The sequence below is a fragment of the Chiloscyllium plagiosum genome, unplaced genomic scaffold (assembly GCF_037043375.1).
Source record: "Chiloscyllium plagiosum isolate Xiang-an unplaced genomic scaffold, Cpla_swu_hap1 HiC_scaffold_22, whole genome shotgun sequence".
Classification (NCBI taxonomy): Eukaryota; Metazoa; Chordata; class Chondrichthyes; order Orectolobiformes; family Hemiscylliidae; genus Chiloscyllium; species Chiloscyllium plagiosum.
Genome location: NW_028270160.1, coordinates 10,239,361 through 10,263,065, shown reverse-complemented (window position 1 = coordinate 10,263,065; position 23,705 = coordinate 10,239,361). Strand labels below are relative to the sequence as shown.

The 23,705-nt window shown below is 52.9% G+C and overlaps 1 protein-coding gene across 1 annotated transcript in view; it reads right to left on the bottom strand.

Moving 5' to 3' along the window:
- The window catches only part of LOC122561324 (ectonucleoside triphosphate diphosphohydrolase 4-like), a 98,225-nt gene that overhangs the window by 64,420 nt on the left and 10,100 nt on the right, over positions 1-23,705 (bottom strand). The window contains exons 2-3 of the mRNA XM_087998736.1: positions 11,823-11,995; positions 9,963-10,142 (exon numbers count right to left, since the gene is read on the bottom strand). Coding sequence (XP_087854862.1) covers positions 9,963-10,142; positions 11,823-11,830 — 188 coding nt within the window. The 5' untranslated portion in view covers positions 11,831-11,995. The remainder of the gene's footprint in view (positions 1-9,962; positions 10,143-11,822; positions 11,996-23,705) is intronic.

Sequence of the window (23,705 nt, the reverse complement as noted above, 5' to 3'; positions counted from 1 at the left end):
CAGCTATGTCCTGAACACAAAAACAAGATAAATCCACTCCAGCCAATTACTGCCTTATGAAATCGCTTGATTAGTGAAGTGATGGTCATCAATAATGCAGACAGGTAGCACCAGCAATAACCAGCACACAAACAAACATTCTGTTGGGTTTCGCTAAGACCACTCAACTCCTGACCTCCTTACAGCCTTGGTAGAAACACAGCCAAAGGAGTTGAATTCCAGGGGTCTGGGGAGAGTGCTTGCCCACGACTTGGAGGCCACATTTGACCAACTGTAGCATCAACAAGCCTGAGCAAAACTGGGGTCAATGTGAATCCGGGAGGAAGGGCAATCTTGGCTGGTCAGAGCCATACCCAGCACAAAAGAAGATGGCTGAGGTTGTTGAAGGTCAGTTATCGCAACTCCAGAACATCTCTCCCTCCCCTCCAGGAGAAAAAGGAATGAAGACTGATAACTGCACAATCTAACCATTGCACTCAACGTCATTACTATCGTTAAATCCTCCTTATTCTGGGGGATCAACATCCTAGGCATTACCATTGACCAGAAATTCAACTGAACTAGCCACACAAATACTGTGGCTACTGCTAGGAGTCCTGCAATGAATAGTTCATCTCCCGACTCCCAAAAGCCTGTCCACGTGAGTGTGATGGAATACTCGCCACTTGCCTGTATGAATGCAGCTCCAACAAACTCAAGCTCACCCAGGACAAAGCAACCCACTTGACTGAAGCCACATCCACAAGCATTCACTCCCTCCAATGACAAAACTTAGTCGCAGTAGTGTGTACAATCTGTAAGATGCACTGTAGAAATTCACCAAGGTTTCTTAGACATCACATTCCAACCCACTACCACTTCCATCTGGAAGACAAGGACAACATATAAAGGAACTCCACCATGTACAACTTCCCTTCCAAGCCATTCACCAACCTACCTTGGAAATATCTTGCTGTACCTTTAGTGTTATTGGGTCAAAATCCTGGAACTCATTCTCTAACAGCATTGTGAGTCTACCAATAGCTTATGGACTGCAGCAATTGAAGGTGGCAGCTCGTCTCTATCTTCTCAATGGCAATAAGAGACAGGCAACAAATGCTGGCTCAGGGAGCAAAGTCTACATCCCATAAATGACTAAAACCAAATTCAGATATAACTACACCCTATCCTTCATCTGAAAATACAACTGAATTGCACGAGCAAATACTAAATGGCAAATCATGTCTGATTTACGCAATTCAATTGTTATCCAAAATCACTTTTTTCTCTTTCCCTTGGATCTCAAACTCTTATTGAAAAAGGATGTCCATTCTTGCCCCAGCAGGCTGCCCAGGGGTTGGGGGAGGTCCTCCAAATGGTAATCAGGAGATTTTCTTGCCTGCGTTTCATCTGACGCCATGAGATTTCATGGGGTCTGAAAGCAAAGTTGAGGACTCCCAAGGCAATTTCTTCCCACCTTTATACCACTGTCCTGCCAATGGGACAGGAAAGGACAGGACCAGACATGCTCATGGTGATGTCTGGGACATTGTCTGTCAGGTATGGTTCTGTGAATATGACAACATCAGGCTTTTGCTCGACTAGCTTATGGGACAGCTTTCCCGATTTTGGCACGAGATGTTAGTAAGGAGGGACTTGATGGATTGTGTTTGCTGTTGTCGTTTCCAATGCTTATGTTGATGACACAGATCCATCAAGTTTCATTCCTTTGCTTGGATTCCAAAGTGGTATTACACAACTGAGCACCTTGCTTGGCCATTTCCCAGGGCAGTTAAGCATTAATTAAGTTGTTATCACGTTACCTGGAATAATGAGATTATGGTTATGAGGACGGTCGGGTAAAAGGCACTGTAGTATTCAATCAGCCATGACCACACTGAAAGGTAGGGCAGGGTCAACAGTCAGAATGACCTATTCCTTTTCCTACGGATGTATGTTTGGAACAGGATAGCCAATTTCCTTTTCAAAAGAATGCTAGTGAACCAGATGGATTTTAAAAGCCTCAATTAGCAGTGAGTTGGTACTTCCAGATAGCTTTTCTGGCAACACTTGATTGGCTGGAGTTTAGAAAGAGAGAGGGTCTCAATGTTCAGTCCAGCCATCAGATTAAATGCCCCCGCCACCAAATTCACTCGAGGGAGGGAGGAGACAAAATCCTGCCCATTAACTGTTTCAATTCCTGCTTTGGGCCACTGTCTGTGTGGAGTTTGCACATTCTCCCAGCGTCTGCGTGGGTTTCCTCCGAGTACTCCGGTTTCCTCCCACAGTCCAAAAATGCGCAGATTAGGTGAATTGGCAATGCTGAATTGCCCGTAGTGTTAGGTGAAGGGGTAAGTGTAGAGGAATGGGTCTGGGTGGGTTGCTCTTCGGAGGGTCGGTGTGGACTTGTTGGGCCGAAGGGCCTGTTTCCACACTGTAAGTAATCTAAATCTAAGTAATCTAATCATCTAAATCTAAATCTTCTCTACCTTCATAGATATTATCAGACCAGCTCAATAATCCCAGGGTCTTCAGACTTTATTTCAGAGTTCAGGGACCTGTGAATTTCAGGCAAATTGGTTCTGATTGCAGGTACAAGACCATTGAGCTGTTACAAACATCCTGCCTACAGTGACAGTGTGAACATAAAAACAGATATTTCTGCAAATACATATCAGGTCAGCCCAGTGTTGGAGACAGTAGAAAGGGTTTCACATTTCAGAAAGACAGCTTTCCTCATAACTGCAAGATACTGAGTTCCTGATACAGACTAAAAGAAAGTGGAGGGGACAGAAGAAATACATCTGCAAGAAAGATGGATATGAGCAGTTAAGTTTAATGCGCTGAAAATAAGTTTTTGGAAAAAGAACGAAAACAAGGTGGGCATTATACAATGCTCAGTGGGGGCATAAAATGCATTAAGGACTCACTAAGTTTTAGATAGGCCTGTTTCTGTGCTGTACATCCTTCGGGTCAACTAACCAATTCCTCACTTAAAATCGTCTCCACCCATTAGTTTTTCATTGTACACTTGCCTAGCTTCCATTATCCACATTTATATCATTCACTTCAATCACCACTCTTTTGGTAGAAAAGCTTTTTTCTGAATTCCTGATTGGAATTCTTGGTGACCATCTTACAGTCACCTCGAGTTGCGCGCTTCTCCACAACAGGAAGCAATCTCTTTGGTTTTGATAGTGTGGATACAATCATAATTTTCAAGGGTTCTAATAGAACATCCCTCAGCCACCTTTTTGCAAGAAAAAGAAGTTAGAGGCTGTTCATCCTTTCCTGTTATTTATATCCATGTATTTCTGGTATAATTCTGGTATAATTGAACAGCTAACTGTATAAACCAGAAGGATCATAGGTTTGACTTTAAGGTCTATAACAAAAGCTGATTGCAACAGGAATGGGGGTAATAGATCCAATAATTGGCTTCTAGATGGCTCGGTTAGAGAGGACAGGGACCCAAGGGGCAACTTTTTCACATTGAGGGTGGTGAATGTGTGCAATGAGCTGCCAGAGGAAGTGGTGAAGGCTGGTATAATTACAACATTTAAAAGGCATCTGCATGGGTATATGAATAAGAAGGGTTTAGAAGGGTATGAGTTTGGTGCTGGCAAATGGGACTAGATTACTTTAGGATATCTGGTCAGCGTGGACAAGTTGGACCAAAGGTTCTGTGTACATCTCTACAACTAATTGGCTTCCCATTCTGAAATTCCATCCGATGTATATGTATTCACACACGTACAGATATTGAACATGACCTCTACTTGAAAGGTCTCTCAATCCCCAATTCACATTTGAGATGAATTAGCAAAAATTAAGCTATGCCTCAAAAGAAATCAACATCTCATGAAGCAAATTGGAAAGAAGGGGCTCAAGGTAACTTTAAAATATTAATCAGAAGCATTTTTAAAACAATAATCATATTACCAATGACAAAATGGCACAAACGATTATCAACAGCTCTAGACCGGGATCTTCCACACATCAGTGGAAGCATCATGCTTATTCTGGCCCCACAACAGAAGGAAAAGTACATACATCAATTGTACAAAGTTGATGTATTGCTTCTAGCTCACCAGATTCTGGGAAATATTACATGAAGAAGGAATAACACCAGGTGGTTTTGATAGAAATCGCTGTTTGAATACTTTTTGGTTGGTCCTTGTGGTGAATAATAAATAGATTCAATGGAGTTCCTGCAGAGTGGGAAGTTAAGACGGGAATAGAACAGCTAACAATCACTACATAGCTTGGCAGGAGCTTGTGTCTGAACTGTAGATAGAGCAGGATAGTTACAAATCTTATATGACAGGTTATGGGCAAAGATTGAGTTATGACTTTGATGTTTAACCCCTAGTATTCAATGCAATTCTACCAAAAAAATGCCCTTCTACCCTGTTCACCTGCAAAACATAAGATTCAAATTCTTACAACTTCCAACTGAAATTATTCTTATGACACTTTGTGTCAATGGTTTTTTTATTATAAATGCTTCGATCCACATTATTCATAGCAAACTGATCATCTATAGTCAATCTTACAGCACAATTCAACCATAAGATTTTTACAATTGTCCAAATGCTTTCCGAAATTTATTTCATTCACAATTTTTTCCTCAGAAACTGAAATTTCCACCACCCAAAACAAGGGCTTAACCAAAGTAAATTTAGTTATTTTAAAATATGTTATACTTATCCAATAAGTTGTCATTTGTCTCTTAATGCTTTCTTTAAAATTAGTACTTAGACCATAACCTTTCCTAAACTCCAGGGGCTGATATTTTGCCCTTGTTAATGGCACTGAGACTATGTGCATCTGCAGCTTACCACTTTTCTCAAACTGCATTTGTATCATTTGGTTAGCTGCACTCAATTTTTTCCACTGTTACCTAACAATTTCTATTAAAACCGTTTTCAAAATATCAGAAGTTTAACTGAGATGTTTTTAAGAGTGATTCAGGAGTAAACAGGTGAGGGACAAAGTCTTTTCTCATATTACTTTATCTTAATTTTCAAATTAAAGAGGCAGTTAATTTCCTCAATCAGGTGACAAATAAGGTCAGAGAATTAAATATAGAGGTGATAGAATGAGGGAGAGACGTACAGAAGAAACAAAGAGAAAGGCTCTTTCTTTCCTAATTCTAAATTCTATAGAAGTTGAATTCTGAAAGCAAATAAAGCATTGGAGGAAAACAGAATATGGGGCAAAGGGACGTAAGTGAAGAATTCTGGTTGAGGAGGCCTCTGATCTCTTACCGTTTGAAATTTGGGACACCAAGGTCGAGACAGAATTATGGATATTATACAGGATAACTGAGTACACACAACAGTTCAAAAAATGAAGCGGTTGAACAGTGACAGAAATGGTTAGAAAGAGAACAAGCACAATGGAAGAAAGCACAATTAACGAGGGTTTCGGGAGATGCAAAGGTTACAGCCAGCGGCTGTTCATTGTTATTATGCCTCTGAACAGACAGCAGCTTCTGGAGTCCAGACATGCACAGCTAAATGTGGATGCTCAGAAGTTGTCATCAGTAACGCTATATTTCTCCAGAGGATATAGTGTTGACTTTCAGTCTGCAATCAATAAGTAAACTGAAGAGAACTTGTCTTATTCTATTTACTCTATCCATTTCACAGTTTAAAAAATTTGAAAACATTGCACCTTGTTAAATGAGTTTTAACAGTTTAAGCAGTAAAGTTCATAATTACTGCTAACACATCTCACTGGCTCTGGAAATTTAAGTTAACATTTCTGGAACATCAAATGACTCCATTATGAGAAAACACTTCTTGTATTTAATGTTTTTACATGCTCATGACATTTCAGCTTCTACTGTAATCCCAATTGCATCTGCAAAATCATTTATTCTACTCTGTAACACTTAGTTAAGTGAAGTTTAATCCATGCATTTTATAGTCTGATTTGTTTTCTGTTGACATATGTGTTTCTGGTTGCGTAATGATCCCCCTACTTGATGCCAGGTTCAAACTAACATCAGGAAAAGGGATACACACACTACAAAGAACTGACTTAAAGTCAGTTGCAAGCAGCATCAATTTGCCACTGACTGTGAAAGTTCTGGCCATAAACTTGACGTGCTGTAACTACACTCTCTCTAGAGTAGCAATTCTTGCCCATTACTATTGGCAAAAATCCCCCATCATCCCAGTATTAAATGGTATATGCTTATTCTGAGATTATGTCCTTTGGTTCTCAACTCACCAGTTACCGATAACACCCTATCTACACCGAACTTGTCACAACCTATAAGAATTTTATAAGTTTGTAATATTGTCTTATGGAAAGGAATTTGCTACCTAACTGTGCCATTCTATTGAATATTACTCATCAAAAAGCTCAAAAACTACATTAGCTGAACATAACTTCCCTTAGTTAACCCACATTTGACTCTATGACTTTCTTGCTTATATAGAAGTTGTTCTAGAAGACTTCCTGAAATTGTGTCTAGAAGTTTCCAGATCATTGAAATTAAGCTGTCTGATCTCAAGATGTTTGGCTTATCCTTAAACCTTTTCTTTTGAACAAAGGCGTAATGTTTGCAATTATCCAGTCCTCAGCCACCACCCCTAATTGTAAGGGAGGAATGTTCGATGCCTGTGCACTTCCCATAATCACTTCCCTCAGTGGATTCATCTCATCAGTACAGCACATCAGCTCAGCCATGGAAGGGAAGGAATTGAATATTACTTCCTGAAAAGTTAAACCTTTCCTTCCAAAGCAAAGCTGATCTGCTGTACTGGCAGAAAGTGAGTACTGCCGATGCTGGAGATCAGAGTCGAGAGTGCGGCGCTTGAAAAGCACAGCAGGTAAGGCAGCATCCAAGAAGCAGGAGAATCAACGTTTCGGGCATAATTCCTTCATCAGGAATGAGGCTTGTGGGTCGGGGCTGAGAGATAAATGGGAGGGGGTGGGTTGGGAGGAGGCAGCTGGGAAAGCGATAGGTTTCTCCTGTCTCCCCAGTGGAGAGGAGACCACAGTGGGTGGTCAAGGACATGCAGGCACTGTCCTCCGGACCAGTCCATCACTGCCCCCTCTGACCCATCATCTTCTCCCTCACCTTCATCTACCTATCACTTTCCCAGCTCCCTCCCTCAAATCCCACCCCCCCTCCCATTTATCTCTCAGCCCCAACCCACAAGCCTCATTCCTGATGAAGGGGTTATGCCCGAAACGTTGATTCTCCTGCTCCTCAGAGGCTGCCTGACCTGCTATGCTTTTCCAGCACCACACACTCAACTCTGATCTGCTGTACTGATGAGATGAATCCATTAAGGAAAGTGCACACACATCTAACATTCTTCCTTACAATTAGGAATGGTGCCTGAGGACTGAAGAATTGGAAACATTATGCCCTTGTTCAAAAGAAAAGGTGCAAGGATAAGCCAAACATCTTGAGACCAGACAGCTTAACTTCAATGATCTGGAATCTTCTAGAACAATTTCTGTAAAAACAATTAATAGTCATAGAATCAAAAGTGGGTTAACTAAGGGAAGTTATGTTCAGCTATAGTAGAGCTTTTTGATGAGTAAAAAAAGAGGATTAATCAAGGAAATGTTGTAGATGAGGTATTCAGGAACTTCTAGGAGACATTTAATACACATCATATAATAGACTTGTGGGCAAAGTTGGAGATAGTGGAATAAAAGGGACAGTAGTAACATGGATACAAAATTAGTGAGTGATTGGGAATAAGATAACACTTAACTGATGGTCTTCAATCTAGAGGAAGATTTGAGGTGGAGTTCCCCAAGGATCACTACTGGGACCCTTGCCTTCTCAGATATATATTAATTATTTGGAACTTCAGATATAGGGCACAATTTCAAAATCTTTGGAGGATTCAAAACTTGGAAACACCGCAAACTAATTGGAGGATAGCGCAGAACTTCAAAAGGACAAAGGTGGGGGAGTGAGTTTCCATAGTCTTACAGACCATAGGGCTGCTCTTTCATTAGAGAGAGACAACTGTTGGTGATTTAACCTAAGGACTACCAGGCAAGGGGAGAGGTGGAGAAGGTGAGTCCTTCATGGAGAATGGACAGGTAGATGGCTGATGACGTTCAATGTGTAGAAGTATTTGGTGATTTATTTTGGTCGGAAGAAAATGGAGAGACAGAACAAGTTAAAAGATACAGCTCTAAATTGGGTGCAGCCATAGAGACACCTGGATGTATACATATGTAAGTAATTCAAGGTGATGGGAAAGGTTGACACAACAATTAATAAAACATATTATCTGAGGCTATATTTAAAAAAAAGAAAAAAAGAGCAAGGAGGTTATACGGTATTTGTATAAAACATTAATTCATCCTCAATTGGGATATTCTAGCTAGTTTTAGATCCTACACTTTCAGAAGAATGAGATTACATTGGAGAGATTGCATGAGAGATTTACGAAAATGGTTCCAGGGATAAGGAATTTCAGTTATGAAAAGGAACTGAAGAAGCTGGGACTGTTCGCCTTGAAGAGTAGAAGGCTGCATAGAAGATATGATTTTGTAAACTTCAATCAAGAGAGGTCTGAATGGAGTAAAGAGAGGAAATGAACTAACCATGCTCACATGGAATGACAGAGGATCGAGGGAGGGCTATATATTTTACTCTTATGTTCCAATGCTCTGATGTTCTAATAGCTCCTAGAAATAATGTAGAGCTGCTGATGTTGCACTTGGGTGGACGAAGTTAAAAATCACATGAACACCAGGTTGTAGTCCAACAGGTTTACTTGGAAGTACAGGCTTTTGGAGCGCTGCTCCTTCATCAGGTCACGAGTGGAGTAGGATCATTGGACACAGAATTTATCGCAAAAGATCATAGTGTCATAGTCTGATGCAATGCATTTAGCAAACCTAGACTGCTGCTCCTGGAAAGGACAATCTCATTGCAACAAACACACATGTTACAAATACTAAATCCTGAGGCAGGTAACTTATGTGCAAAATCCCATTGGAGTTAACAATAGGCTAAGAACAAGAATAGACTCCTCTTCCCAGATGTCACAGTGGAACGAACAGCCAATCAAGAACTGCAGACCAGCATCTACAGCGAAGTCTCTCACACACACACAACTGCAGGAGCAATCATCCCAACACCCACAAACTCAGCTTATGACATTATTTAAATGGGCTACAATGCACTGTTGCACCCAGGAACTACGACCAGAAGAAAAATACCGATACAGCATATTCAAGAAGAACAGGTACCCAATAAACACAGTCCGCCGATTCTTAAACAACAAACCTAAATGAGAACACACAATACGCCCAGAGACTCTAGCCACATTGCTACACTTGAAAGACATCTCAGAGGTGACTGCCAGACTACTCCGACCTCTTGACATCATGGTAGCCCACAAACCTACCAACGTACTGAAGCAGCTACTGAGGAACCTAAATGACCCTGTACCAACAACCCACAAATCAAATGTAATTTACAAAATATCCGCAAAGACTGTAACACCCCACCAGACAGAGAGGCAGAAAACTAGTCACCAGGATACACGAGCACCAACTAGCCACCAAAAGACATGACCAGCTATCACTAGTATCCTTACACACAGACTAAGAAGAACACCACTTCGACTGGACAACACATCCATCCTGCGACAAGCTAAACAGAGACACTCTCGGGAATTCCTAGAGGCATGGCATTCAAATCGGAACTCCATCAATGAACACATCGATTTGGATCCCATTTACCAACCTCTTGGAAGAGGAGGTTTCTCAGAGAACAAACCTACCAGCTCAGCAAGCAAATTTACAACCTGAACAGGCAAAGAGTTAGTACACATAAACATTATATTGTCAACTGTTTTAATAGAACCATTTGCAAATTGGCTAAAGCCTCCACTAAATCAATATGGATAATGGAGGGTCAAATAGTGTTAAATGTTCACCTGCTGTTGTCAACTGTAATTTCGAGTCTTAGAAAAAATTCTACTTACTTTTCCAGCTCTTTGTCCCTGAGTGGTGACCTCCAATGTTGATACTCCATAAAAATCAGAAAGAATAGTAGACAGAAAGTGAAGACGACACCTGCAAACACGATTTTCTGTCGAGCTGTGGTATTTCTGAGGGACAGACTGAAGTGCCACGATGCAGGAAACAAACAAGATAAATTAACTCTGCAAGAAAATTAGAAGGTAACATTTTAAAACTTTGAAGATTAAAAAAGGCAATTATCACAAATCATGATATGTTTCACAGCCTCAGAACTTTGGAATCGATTAAGGTTGAAAGGCAACCCTGGTTGTCAAGTAGGACGCATTAACACATTGGTGTCGAGAGTGTGGTGCTGGAAAATCACAGCATGTCAGGCAGCATCTGAGAAGCAGAAGAATCAACGTTTCAGGCAGCAGCCCTTCATCAGGAATGATGATGAAGGGCTGATGCCTGTAACGTTGACTCCCCTGCTCCTCAGATGCTGCCTGGCCGGCTGTGCTTTTCCAGCACCACACTCTCGACTCAGATCTCCAGCCTCTGCAGTCCTCACTTTCTCCATATGAACACATTGGTGCACAGTAAGCTCCCACCAATGGTACTGAAATAAAAGACCTAATCATCTGTTTTAGGTATAAACTAAAGATAAGTATTGGTCAGGACACCAGGGCCTGAATTTTATGCCCCATGCCTGTGGGCTAGAAGGCAGGGGTCCATGCAGTGCAAGAGTTTCCATAGTCCCAGAGGAACATATGCAGCTCTCTAATTTGAAAGAGATGACGAGTGGCAAGTTTAATCTGAGGCTCACCACGCCTCAGGTGAAGGGACAAAGTTGAGAAGGTGACCTCAGCTGATCATGGAACTGAACTCAGGTTGACGGCTCTTTTGCTCGTCAGATGCTGCCTGGTCTGCTGTGCTTTTTCCAGAGCTAGACTTTATCAACTCTTACTGTGTCATGCATTCCCACTACCAAAGTACTTAGGCCAAACGGTTGGGAATGGGTGACAAATATTGGCTTTATCAATGTTTTCAAAAGATGAATAATTCCTCGTGCATAGAGCACTGGAAATTGTTTCTAAGGTATGACAAAATATAATGTAAATTCAAGTCTTCGGCTTGCTTTTTAAATTGGAAGCCTAGATACCTTGGTCAGTAGTTGTATGCTGAAAATATTCAGGAAACCCTAAATTGTACCATGATTTCCCAATGGTGCTAAAATAAGCAGGCAACTTAGTTGGCAGGGTGCCGTCCCATTATCTTAAGAAATTTCCTGAGAGCATGGGAAATTCAAACCCTTATTTTAAAAAGCCACAGGGCCATGTGAAATCAAACAAAATTTAGTCTTAAGAACTGAAATGCTTAAAAATAATTGAATGTTAGGATCCTGCATGCGGATGCCAGCAGTCAGTTGGGGTGGACCCATAACAGGCTGTTAAGACAGTTTCCATTATAGCTAGCTATTGTTGACCATTGGAATGGGTTGCATTATATTGATATCTGTAGAATTCATCATCAAGTTGTTTCATCATTCGTACTTGTGGGAATTAAACCATCTACCCACTTTCATTACCTTTTGAGAGTTTTCAAAACCCCACATTTCACAATGTCAGATAATGGAAGTTCCACTAGATTACTGATCCTGCACCATCAATTAAAGAACATTGCTCTTTGAAACAGAATAAATAGTTTTAACATTCGCAGACAAGGCCATGGTGTAATATAAGCCACTTCAGACAGAGGAGAGAAAAGACAAAATAACTCCTCTGATCTTAAATTATCAAACTCAATTTGTTAAATCATTAAGATAAAGGTAGCACAAAAAGATTTAGCTAGCTATAAGTCTATTGAAGGAGTTGCAAGCTTACCTAGCCATATGGTAAAGGCACAGTGTGTAGGTGGAAAGGACTTCACCATACAGCTTCTATATTAAGCTCCTTGCTTGTGAATGTCACCTCAGCATCTTGAGTTGATAAGCGTACACTGTTGACAGCGTGGCTCAGACATGCCCCTTTTTTGCTATGCAAAGTTCAAAGGCTGACTGATAACAGAGCAGAAAAACACAGAGAGAGGGAGAAAAAGTTAGAACTCAGGTCAGATAATCAACAATAAAATACAACAGGTCTGAAACAACAAATAATTATGTACTCATAAGAATCATCAGCAATTTCTCCATTTACTTTCCTTATCTCCAAATCCACGTACCCTAAGCAGGCGATTGGAGTAATCCATCACTAAGCTGTGACCACCACACTCAAGTATCCAAACACTGATCATGAAAATGTGCACTGCAGGTTAGCAACGCTGGACAAAATGCCAATTTAGCACTGGATTTCATTCCTCGAGAGACGGAATTGAAAAACAAAGCTTTTCTAAAACTACATCAAACCTTCATTATATCATCGCAAGAGCACTGTATGCAGTTCTGATCACCATATTTTTAAAAAAAGATATAGAGACACTGGAGTGGTTGCAGAAAGATTCAAAGGATGATACAGCAATTTCTTAAAATGAATAGCCACACATTTATGAAATACTTGTCAAAGAAGAATTGTTCCTCTCGTGAAAACAGTCTGAGAGGGTGAACTAATACAGGTCTTTAAAGTTATGAAAGATTTTGACAGTGTGAACAGAGGGACAATGTGTCCTCTTGTGGAGAAGAGCATAAATAGAGGCCATGAACTCCAGATGGTCACAATAAATCCAATAACAAATGCAGAAGAAACCCAAGTAGCGGTGAGAATGTGGAATTTGTGTTACCACGAGTGGGAGAAGCAAATTATTGAGATGTATTTAAAGTGAAACTAGAAAAGCATGTGAGGGAGAAGGGCACAAATGGTTAGGATGGTAGATTTATATGGGAATGTTGGAAGGAGAATTAAATAGACTGGTTGGGCTGAACAGGCTATTTCGATGCTGTACCAAAAGGTTCAAAGTAATGATAGATAGGATAAAGGATATCGGTGTTATGGAACAGATGAGCATCCATTTTAGAAATTCCAGTATAGGCTTCAAACACTGTGCCGCGTGCCAAGTAAAATTGCCTCCACTGTAGCGGCTGTCTGAAGTCTCCCTCTATAGAACGGCATTTGACTACACACTCTCCGACAGGTAGACAGCATTTGCAGGTCTGTCTAAACTGCTGCCATCAAGGCATTCTACTGTATTCCCACCTCTAGCTAAACCTATGAATTAGGAAGAGTAAATCACTCAACCCTTACGCCTATCCACCAATGATCTGGGCTGATCTTTCATCCACTTGTTTATAAAACTTTCACCTCTTTGCTTATCAAGAATCTATCTACTTCTGCCTGAAAATATTCAAAGATTGTCCTCCCAGTGCCTTTTGAGGAATAGTGTTCCGACTCATGACCCTCTACGAGAACAGATTTATCTTCACCTCAGTCTTAAATTGGCAATCATTTTTGTTAAGAAGTTGTGATGTCTAGTTCTGGTTACTCCAAGAAAAGTAAACATGCTCTCCACATCTACCTTGTCAAGACCTCAGGATCTTGTCGCCTCTCTTAAATTCCAGTGGATACAAGCCTTTTGACCTTTCTCTATTAGACAACCATCTATTCGACTAGTATACCTTTTTCTGAACTGCTTCCAACAGATTTACATCCTTTCTTAAATAAGGAAACAAATACTGCACTTTTCTCCCATGTGGTCTCATCATTGCTCAGTATAATTGAAGCACAACCTCCCTACTTCTGTTTGCAATTCGTCTCACAACAAACGATAATAGTGTAATTGCTTTCCTAATTACTCCTTGTAGCTGCATATCAGCATTTTTTAAAAATTCACTCGTGAGACATCATTGACTAGCCAGTATTTACTGCCCATCCGCAACGCCAATCAAAAGATGGTGGTGAGCTGTCTTCTTAAAACGCAAAAGTCCACATGCTCAAGGTTGATCCACAATGCCTTTAGAGAGAGATTTCCATGATTTTGAGTCACCAGCTCAAGAGGAATCTGGATATATTTCCAAGTCAGCTTGGAGAGGAACTTGCTGGGGGTGGTGCTCCTATGTATTTGCAACCCTTGTTCTTCCTGTCGGAATTGGTTGTGGGTTTGGAAGATGTTGTCTAAGAAACCTTGGTGAATTTCTGCAGTGCATCTTGTAGATAGTACACACAGCTTCTACTGAAGATCGGTGGCAGAGACAGTGGGTGCTTGTAGATGTGGTACCAATCAAGAGGTTTAGTTTTTCCTGGATGGTGTCAAGTTTCCTGAGTGTTGTTGGAGCTACACTCATCCAAACAAGTGGGGAGGATTCCATCAAACACCTGACTTGTACCTTGTAGATAGTGGACAAGCTTTGGAGAATCAGGAGCTAAGTTATTCACAGCAAAATTCCTAGCCTCTGACCTGCCGTTGTAGCCACTGAATTTATGCGACGAGCCCAGCTAAATTTCAATGGTAAACTCCTGGATGTTGCTTGTAAAGGATGGTCAGTGGACATCATTGAATGTCACAGGACAGTGGTTAGATTGTCCCTTATTGGAGATGGTCCTTGCCCGTGATGCAAATGTGACCTCTGTAATTCATATAGTAAGGTTTCAAGATTCCTCTGCATATCAAAGCTCTATAATCTATCTACAATCATTTAGAAAGATGTTCTCTCCAAGCATTGAGTGTCTTTTGAATTCCCTTCCTCAAAAGGCAATAGTTGCAGAATTTTAAAATATTTTAAGACAATGGTAGAAAGATGAAAAGATAGGAAGTTTCTATGATGCTTGCCCCCTCCCCCACTGATCAGCACAATCCGGAGTTGTCACCCACTGACACTCTCCCACATTGGCCATCCCTCCCATCGACACTCATCTCTTCCTGACCCTCACATTTTCCTCTGACCATCCACGACTGATCCTCATCCCTTCTCTACAAATCATGGGTCTATTGACTCACTTCCCCAACAACCTGCATCACTCCCTAATTGTCTCTCACAGGCCTTTGCTCATTGGCTCTCACAACCTCCTAAATGACTACACCCTTGCTGATCCTTACCCCTCCCTCACTGACCAGCCCTTTTCCTTTCCCCATTAATTTATTCACCCTCCACCGACTCTAACTCCTCCTCTCAATGATCATATCTCCATGTGCCTCACCCCTCACAAATCTCCTCTATCTTGCATAACACTCCCCAGCCCAAGTGAACATCACCCCCAGTAGCCATCTCCCCACTCCATGGCCACTGCCTCCACATCCCCATGTCCCCCAATGACCCCCTCTCACCATCCCCACATCCCCAAAGACCGCCCACCCACCTCTCACCATCCCCACATCCCCACAGACCGCCCCACCCCGACACCAATCCCCCCTTCCCCCAGTGACTCCCTCACCCACACGTCCACACATGCCCAGACACACCACCACCCCCACGAGACCACCCCATCCCCAGGACACCAATCCCCACGTCCCCCAGTCACCCCCCCCACCCCACCCCACCCCCACGTCCCCAGTCACCCCCCCACCCCACAGTCACCCCCCACCCCCACGTCCCCCAGTCACCACCCCACCCCCACGTCCCCCAGTCAGCCCCCCATCCTCACCCCACCCCCACGTCCCCCAGTCACCCCCACATTCCCCAGTCACCCCCTCACCCCCAACCCACCCCCATGCCCCCCAGTCACCCCCCTACCCACACCCCACCCCCATGTTCCCCCAGTCACCCCCCCCACCCCCATGTTCCCCCAGTCACCCCCCACCTCCACGTCCCCCAGTCACCCCCCACCCCCACGTCCCCCAGTCACCCCCCACCCCACCCCCACATCCCTCAGTCACCCCCCACCTCCACATCCCCCAGTGACCCCCCCACCCCACCCCCACATCCTCCAGTCACCCCCCCACCCCACCCCCACATCCTCCAGTCACCCCCCACCCCACCCCCACATCCCCCAGTCACCCCCCACCTCCACATCCCCCAGTCACCCCCCCACCTCCACATCCCCCAGTCACCCCCCCACCTCCACATCCCCCAGTCACCCCCCCACCTCCACATCCCCCAGTCACCCCCCCACCTCCACATCCCCCAGTCACCCCCCCACCTCCACATCCCCCAGTCACCCCCCCACCTCCACATCCCCCAGTCACCCCCCCACCTCCACATCCCCCAGTCACCCCCCCCACCCCACCCCCACATCCCCCAGTCACCCCCCACCCCCACATCCCCCAGTCACCCCCCCCCACCCCACCCCCACATGCCCCAGTCACCCCCCCCACCCCACCCCCACATCCCCCAGTCACCCCCCCCCACCCCACCCCCACATCCCCCAGTCACCCCCCCCCCACCCCACCCCCACATGCCCCAGTCACCCCCGACCCCCACATGCCCCAGTCACCCCCCCCACCCCACCCCCACATGCCCCAGTCACCCCCCCCACCCCACCCCCACATCCCCCAGTCACCCCCCCCACCCCACCCCCACATCCCCCAGTCACCCCCCCCACCCCACCCCCACATCCCCCAGTCACCCCCCCCACCCCACCCCCACATCCCCCAGTCACCCCCCCCACCCCACCCCCACATCCCCCAGTCACCCCCCCCACCCCACCCCCACATCCCCCAGTCACCCCCCCCACCCCACCCCCACATCCCCCAGTCACCCCCCCCACCCCACCCCCACATCCCCCAGTCACCCCCCCCACCCCACCCCCACATCCCCCAGTCACCCCCCCCACCCCACCCCCACATCCCCCAGTCACCCCCCCCACCCCACCCCCACATCCCCCAGTCACCCCCCCCACCCCACCCCCACATCCCCCAGTCACCCCCCCCACCCCACCCCCACATCCCCCAGTCACCCCCCCCACCCCACCCCCACATCCCCCAGTCACCCCCCCCACCCCACCCCCACATCCCCCAGTCACCCCCCCCACCCCACCCCCACATCCCCCAGTCACCCCCCACCCCCCACCCCCACATCCCCCACATCCCCCAGTCACCCCCCACCCCCACATCCCCCAGTCACCCCCCCCCACCCCACCCCCACATCCCCCAGTCACACCCCCCACCCCACCCCCACATCCCCCAGTCACACCCCCCACCCCACCCCCACATCCCCCAGTCACCCCCCCCACCCCACCCCCACATCCCCCAGTCACCCCCCCCACCCCACCCCCACATCCCCCAGTCACCCCCCCCACCCCACCCCCACATCCCCCAGTCACCCCCCACCCCCACATCCCCCACATCCCCCAGTCACCCCCCACCCCCACATCCCCCAGTCACCCCCCCCCACCCCACCCCCACATCCCCCAGTCACACCCCCCACCCCACCCCCACATCCCCCAGTCACACCCCCCACCCCACCCCCACATCCCCCAGTCACACCCCCCACCCCACCCCCACATCCCCCAGTCACCCCCCCCACCCCACCCCCACATCCCCCAGTCACCCTCCCACCCCACCCCCACATCCCCCAGTCACCCCCCCCACCCCACCCCCACATCCCCCAGTCACCCCCCCCACCCCACCCCCACATCCCCCAGTCACCCCCCCCACCCCACCCCCACATCCCCCAGTCACCCCCCCCACCCCACCCCCACATCCCCCAGTCACCCCCCCCACCCCACCCCCACATCCCCCAGTCACCCCCCACCCCCACATCCCCCAGTCACCCCCCACCCCACCCCCACATCCCCCAGTCACCCCCCACCCCCACATCCCCCAGTCACCCCCCACCCCCACATCCCCCAGTCACCCCCCACCCCCACATCCCCCAGTCACCCCCCACCCCCACATCCCCCAGTCACCCCCCACCCCCACATCCCCCAGTCACCCCCCACCCCACCCCCACATCCCCCAGTCACCCCCCACCCCCACATCCCCCAGTCACCCCCCCCACCCCACCCCCACATCCCCCAGTCACCCCCCACCCCCACATCCCCCAGTCACCCCCCCCACCCCACCCCCACATCCCCAAGTCACCCCCCACCCCCACATCCCCCAGTCAACCCCCACCCCCACATCCCCCAGTCACCCCCCACCCCACCCCCACATCCCCCAGTCACCCCCCACCCCCACATCCCCCAGTCACCCCCCACCCCCACATCCCCCAGTCACCCCCCACCCCCACATCCCCCAGTCACCCCCCACCCCACCCCCACATCCCCCAGTCACCCCCCCACCCCACCCCCACATCCCCCAGTCACCCCCCCACCCCACCCCCACATCCCCCAGTCACCCCCCCACCCCACCCCCACATCCCCCAGTCACCCCCCCCACCCCACCCCCACATCCCCCAGTCACCCCCCACCCCCACATCCCCCAGTCACCCCCCACCCCCACATCCCCCAGTCACCCCCCCCACCCCACCCCCACATCCCCCAGTCACCCCCCACCCCCACATCCCCCAGTCACCCCCCACCCCAACCCCACATCCCCCAGTCACCCCCCCACCCCACCCCCACATCCCCCAGTCACCCCCCCCACCCCACCCCCACATCCCCAAGTCACCCCCCACCCCCACATCCCCCAGTCAACCCCCACCCCCACATCCCCCAGTCACCCCCCACCCCACCCCCACATCCCCCAGTCACCCCCCACCCCACCCCCACATCCCCCAGTCACCCCCCACCCCCACATCCCCCAGTCACCCCCCACCCCCACATCCCCCAGTCACCCCCCACCCCCACATCCCCCAGTCACCCCCCACCCCCACATCCCCCAGTCACCCCCCACCCCACCCCCACATCCCCCAGTCACCCCCCCCACCCCACCCCCACATCCCCCAGTCACCCCCCCCACCCCACCCCCACATCCCCCAGTCACCCCCCCCACCCCACCCCCACATCCCCCAGTCACCCCCCCCACCCCACCCCCACATCCCCAAGTCACCCCCCACCCCCACATCCCCCAGTCAACCCCCACCCCCACATCCCCCAGTCAACCCCCACCCCCACATCCCCCAGTCACCCCCCACCCCACCCCCACATCCCCCAGTCACCCCCCACCCCCACATCCCCCAGTCACCCCCCACCCCCACATCCCCCAGTCACCCCCCACCCCCACATCCCCCAGTCACCCCCCACCCCCACATCCCCCAGTCACCCCCCACCCCACCCCCACATCCCCCAGTCACCCCCCACCCCACCCCCACATCCCCCAGTCACCCCCCACCACCCCACCCCCACATCCCCCAGTCACCCCCCCCCACCCCACCCCCACATCCCCCAGTCACCCCCCCCCCACCCCACCCCCACATCCCCAAGTCACCCCCCACCCCCACATCCCCCAGTCAACCCCCACCCCCACAACCCCCAGTCACCCCCCCACCCCACCCCCACATCCCCCAGTCACCCCCCCCACCCCACCCCCACATCCCACAGTCACCCCCTCCACCCCACCCCCACATCCCACAGTCACCCCCCACCCCCACATCCCACAGTCACCCCCCACCCCCACATCCCACAGTCACCCCCCACCCCCACATCCCCCAGTCACCCCCCACCCCCACATCCCCCAGTCACCCCCCACCCCCACATCCCCCAGTCACCCCCCACCCCCACATCCCCCAGTCACCCCCCACCCCCACATCCCCCAGTCACCCCCCACCCCCACATCCCCCAGTCACCCCCCACCCCCACATCCCCCAGTCACCCCCCACCCCCACATCCCCCAGTCACCCCCCCCACCCCACCCCCACATCCCCCAGTCACCCCCCCCACCCCACCCCCACATCCCCCAGTCACCCCCCCACCCCCACATCCCCCAGTCACCCCCCCCACCCCACCCCCACATCCCCCAGTCACCCCCCCCACCCCACCCCCACATCCCCCAGTCACCCCCCCCACCCCACCCCCACATCCCCCAGTCACCCCCCCCACCCCACCCCCACATCCCCCAGTCACCCCCCCCACCCCACCCCCACATCCCCCAGTCACCCCCCCCACCCCACCCCCACATCCCCCAGTCACCCCCCCCCACCCCACCCCCACATCCCGCAGTCACCCCCCCCACCCCACCCCCACATCCCGCAGTCACCCCCCCCACCCCACCCCCACATCCCGCAGTCACCCCCCCCCACCCCACCCCCACATCCCGCAGTCACCCCACCCACCCCACCCCCACATCCCGCAGTCACCCCCCCCACCCCACCCCCACATCCCCCAGTCACCCCCCCCACCCCACCCCCACATCCCCCAGTCACCCCCCCCACCCCACCCCCACATCCCCCAGTCACCCCCCCACCCCACCCCCACAGCCCACAGTCACCCCCCCCACCCCACCCCCACAGCCCACAGTCACCCCCCACCCCCACAGCCCACAGTCACCCCCCACCCCCACATCCCCCAGTCACCCCCCACCCCCACATCCCCCAGTCACCCCCCACCCCCACATCCCCCAGTCACCCCCCACCCCACCCCCACATCCCCCAGTCACCCCCCACCCCACCCCCACATCCCCCAGTCACCCCCCACACCACCCCCACATCCCCCAGTCACCCCCCACACCACCCCCACATCCCCCAGTCACCCCCCACCCCCACATCCCCCAGTCACCCCCCACCCCACCCCCACATCCCCCAGTCACCCCCCACCCCACCCCCACATCCCCCAGTCACCCCCCCCACCCCACCCCCACATCCCCCAGTCACCCCCCCCACCCCACCCCCACATCCCCCAGTCACCCCCCCCACCCCACCCCCACATCCCCCAGTCACCCCCCCCACCCCACCCCCACATCCCCCAGTCACCCCCCCCCACCCACCCCCACATCCCCCAGTCACCTCCCACCCCCACATCCCCCAGTCACCCCCCACCCCCACATCCCCCAGTCACCCCCCACCCCCACATCCCCCAGTCACCCCCCACCCCCACATCCCCCAGTCACCCCCCACCCCCACATCCCCCAGTCACCCCCCAGTCACCCCCCACCCCCACATCCCCCAGTCACCCCCCACCCCCACATCCCCCACTCACCCCCCACCCCCACATCCCCCACTCACCCCCCACCCCCACATCCCCCACTCACCCCCCACCCCCACATCCCCCACTCACCCCCCACCCCCACATCCCCCACTCACCCCCCACCCCCACATCCCCCACTCACCCCCCACCCCCACATCCCCCACTCACCCCCCACCCCCACATCCCCCACTCACCCCCCACCCCCACATCCCCCACTCACCCCCCACCCCCACATCCCCCACTCACCCCCCACCCCCACATCCCCCACTCACCCCCCACCCCCACATCCCCCACTCACCCCCCACCCCCACATCCCCCACTCACCCCCCACCCCCACATCCCCCACTCACCCCCCACCCCCACATCCCCCACTCACCCCCCACCCCCACATCCCCCACTCACCCCCCACCCCCCACCCCACCCCCACATCCCCCACTCACCGCCCACCCCACCCCCACATCCCCCAGTCACCCCCCACCCCACCCCCACATCCCCCAGTCACCCCCCACCCCACCCCCACATCCCCCAGTCACCCCCCACCCCACCCCCACATCCCCCAGTCACCCCCCACCCCACCCCCACATCCCCAACTCACCCCCCACCCCACCCCCACATCCCCCACTCACCCCCCACCCCACCCCCACATCCCCCAGTCACCCCCCCCACCCCACCCCCACATCCCCCAGTCACCCCCCCCACCCCACCCCCACATCCCCCAGTCACCCCCCCCACCCCACCCCCACATCCCCCAGTCACCCCCCCCACCCCACCCCCACATCCCCCAGTCACCCCCCCCACCCCACCCCCACATCCCCCAGTCACCCCCCCCACCCCACCCCCACATCCCCCAGTCACCCCCCCCACCCCACCCCCACATCCCCCAGTCACCCCCCACCCCCACATCCCCCAGTCACCCCCCCCACCCCACCCCCACATCCCCCAGTCACCCCCCCCACCCCACCCCCACATCCGCCAGTCACCCCCCACCCCCACATCCCCCAGTCACCCCCCACCCCCACATCCCCCAGTCACCCCCCACCCCCACATCCCCCAGTCACCCCCCACCCCCACATCCCCCAGTCACCCCCCACCCCCACATCCCCCAGTCACCCCCCACCCCCACATCCCCCAGTCACCCCCCACCCCCACATCCCCCAGTCACCCCCCACCCCCCACATCCCCCAGTCACCCCCCCCACCCCACCCCGACATCCGCCAGTCACCCCCCACCCCCACATCCCCCAGTCACCCCCCACCCCCACATCCCCCAGTCACCCCCCACCCCCACATCCCCCAGTCACCCCCCACCCCCACATCCCCCAGTCACCCCCCCCACCCCACCCCCACATCCCCCAGTCACCCCCCCCACCCCACCCCCACATCCCCAGTCACCCCCCCCACCCCACCCCCACATCCCCCAGTCACCCCCCACCCCACCCCCACATCCCCCAGTCACCCCCCACCCCACCCCCACATCCCCCAGTCACCCCCCACCCCACCCCCACATCCCCCAGTCACCCCCCACCCCACCCCCACATCCCCCAGTCACCCCCCACCCCACCCCCACATCCCCCAGTCACCCCCCACCCCACCCCCACATCCCCCAGTCACCCCCCACCCCACCCCCACATCCCCCAGTCACCCCCCACCCCCACATCCCCCAGTCACCCCCCACCCCCACATCCCCCAGTCACCCCCCCCACCCCACCTCCACATCCCCCAGTCACCCCCCCCACCCCACCCCCACATCCCCCAGTCACCCCCCACCCCCACATCCCCCAGTCACCCCCCACCCCCACATCCCCCAGTCACCCCCCACCCCCACATCCCCCAGTCACCCCCCACCCCCACATCCCCCAGTCACCCCCCCACCCCCACATCCCCCAGTCACCCCCCACCCCCACATCCCCCAGTCACCCCCCACCCCCACATCCCCCAGTCACCCCCCACCCCCACATCCCCCAGTCACCCCCCACCCCCACATCCCCCAGTCACCCCCCCCACCCCACCCCGACATCCGCCAGTCACCCCCCACCCCCACATCCCCCAGTCACCCCCCACCCCCACATCCCCCAGTCACCCCCCACCCCCCACATCCCCCAGTCACCCCCCACCCCCACATCCCCCAGTCACCCCCCCCACCCCACCCCCACATCCCCCAGTCACCCCCCCCACCCCACCCCCACATCCCCCAGTCACCCCCCCCCACCCCACCCCCACATCCCCCAGTCACCCCCCACCCCACCCCCACATCCCCCAGTCACCCCCCACCCCACCCCCACATCCCCCAGTCACCCCCCACCCCACCCCCACATCCCCCAGTCACCCCCCACCCCACCCCCACATCCCCCAGTCACCCCCCACCCCACCCCCACATCCCCCAGTCACCCCCCACCCCACCCCCACATCCCCCAGTCACCCCCCACCCCACCCCCACATCCCCCAGTCACCCCCCACCCCCACATCCCCCAGTCACCCCCCACCCCCACATCCCCCAGTCACCCCCCCCACCCCACCTCCACATCCCCCAGTCACCCCCCCCACCCCACCCCCACATCCCCCAGTCACCCCCCACCCCCACATCCCCCAGTCACCCCCCACCCCCACATCCCCCAGTCACCCCCCACCCCCACATCCCCCAGTCACCCCCCACCCCCACATCCCCCAGTCACCCCCCACCCCCACATCCCCCAGTCACCCCCCACCCCCACATCCCCCAGTCACCCCCCACCCCCACATCCCCCAGTCACCCCCCACCCCCACATCCCCCAGTCACCCCCCCCACCCCACCCCCACATCCCCCAGTCACCCCCCCCCACCCCACCCCCACATCCCCCAG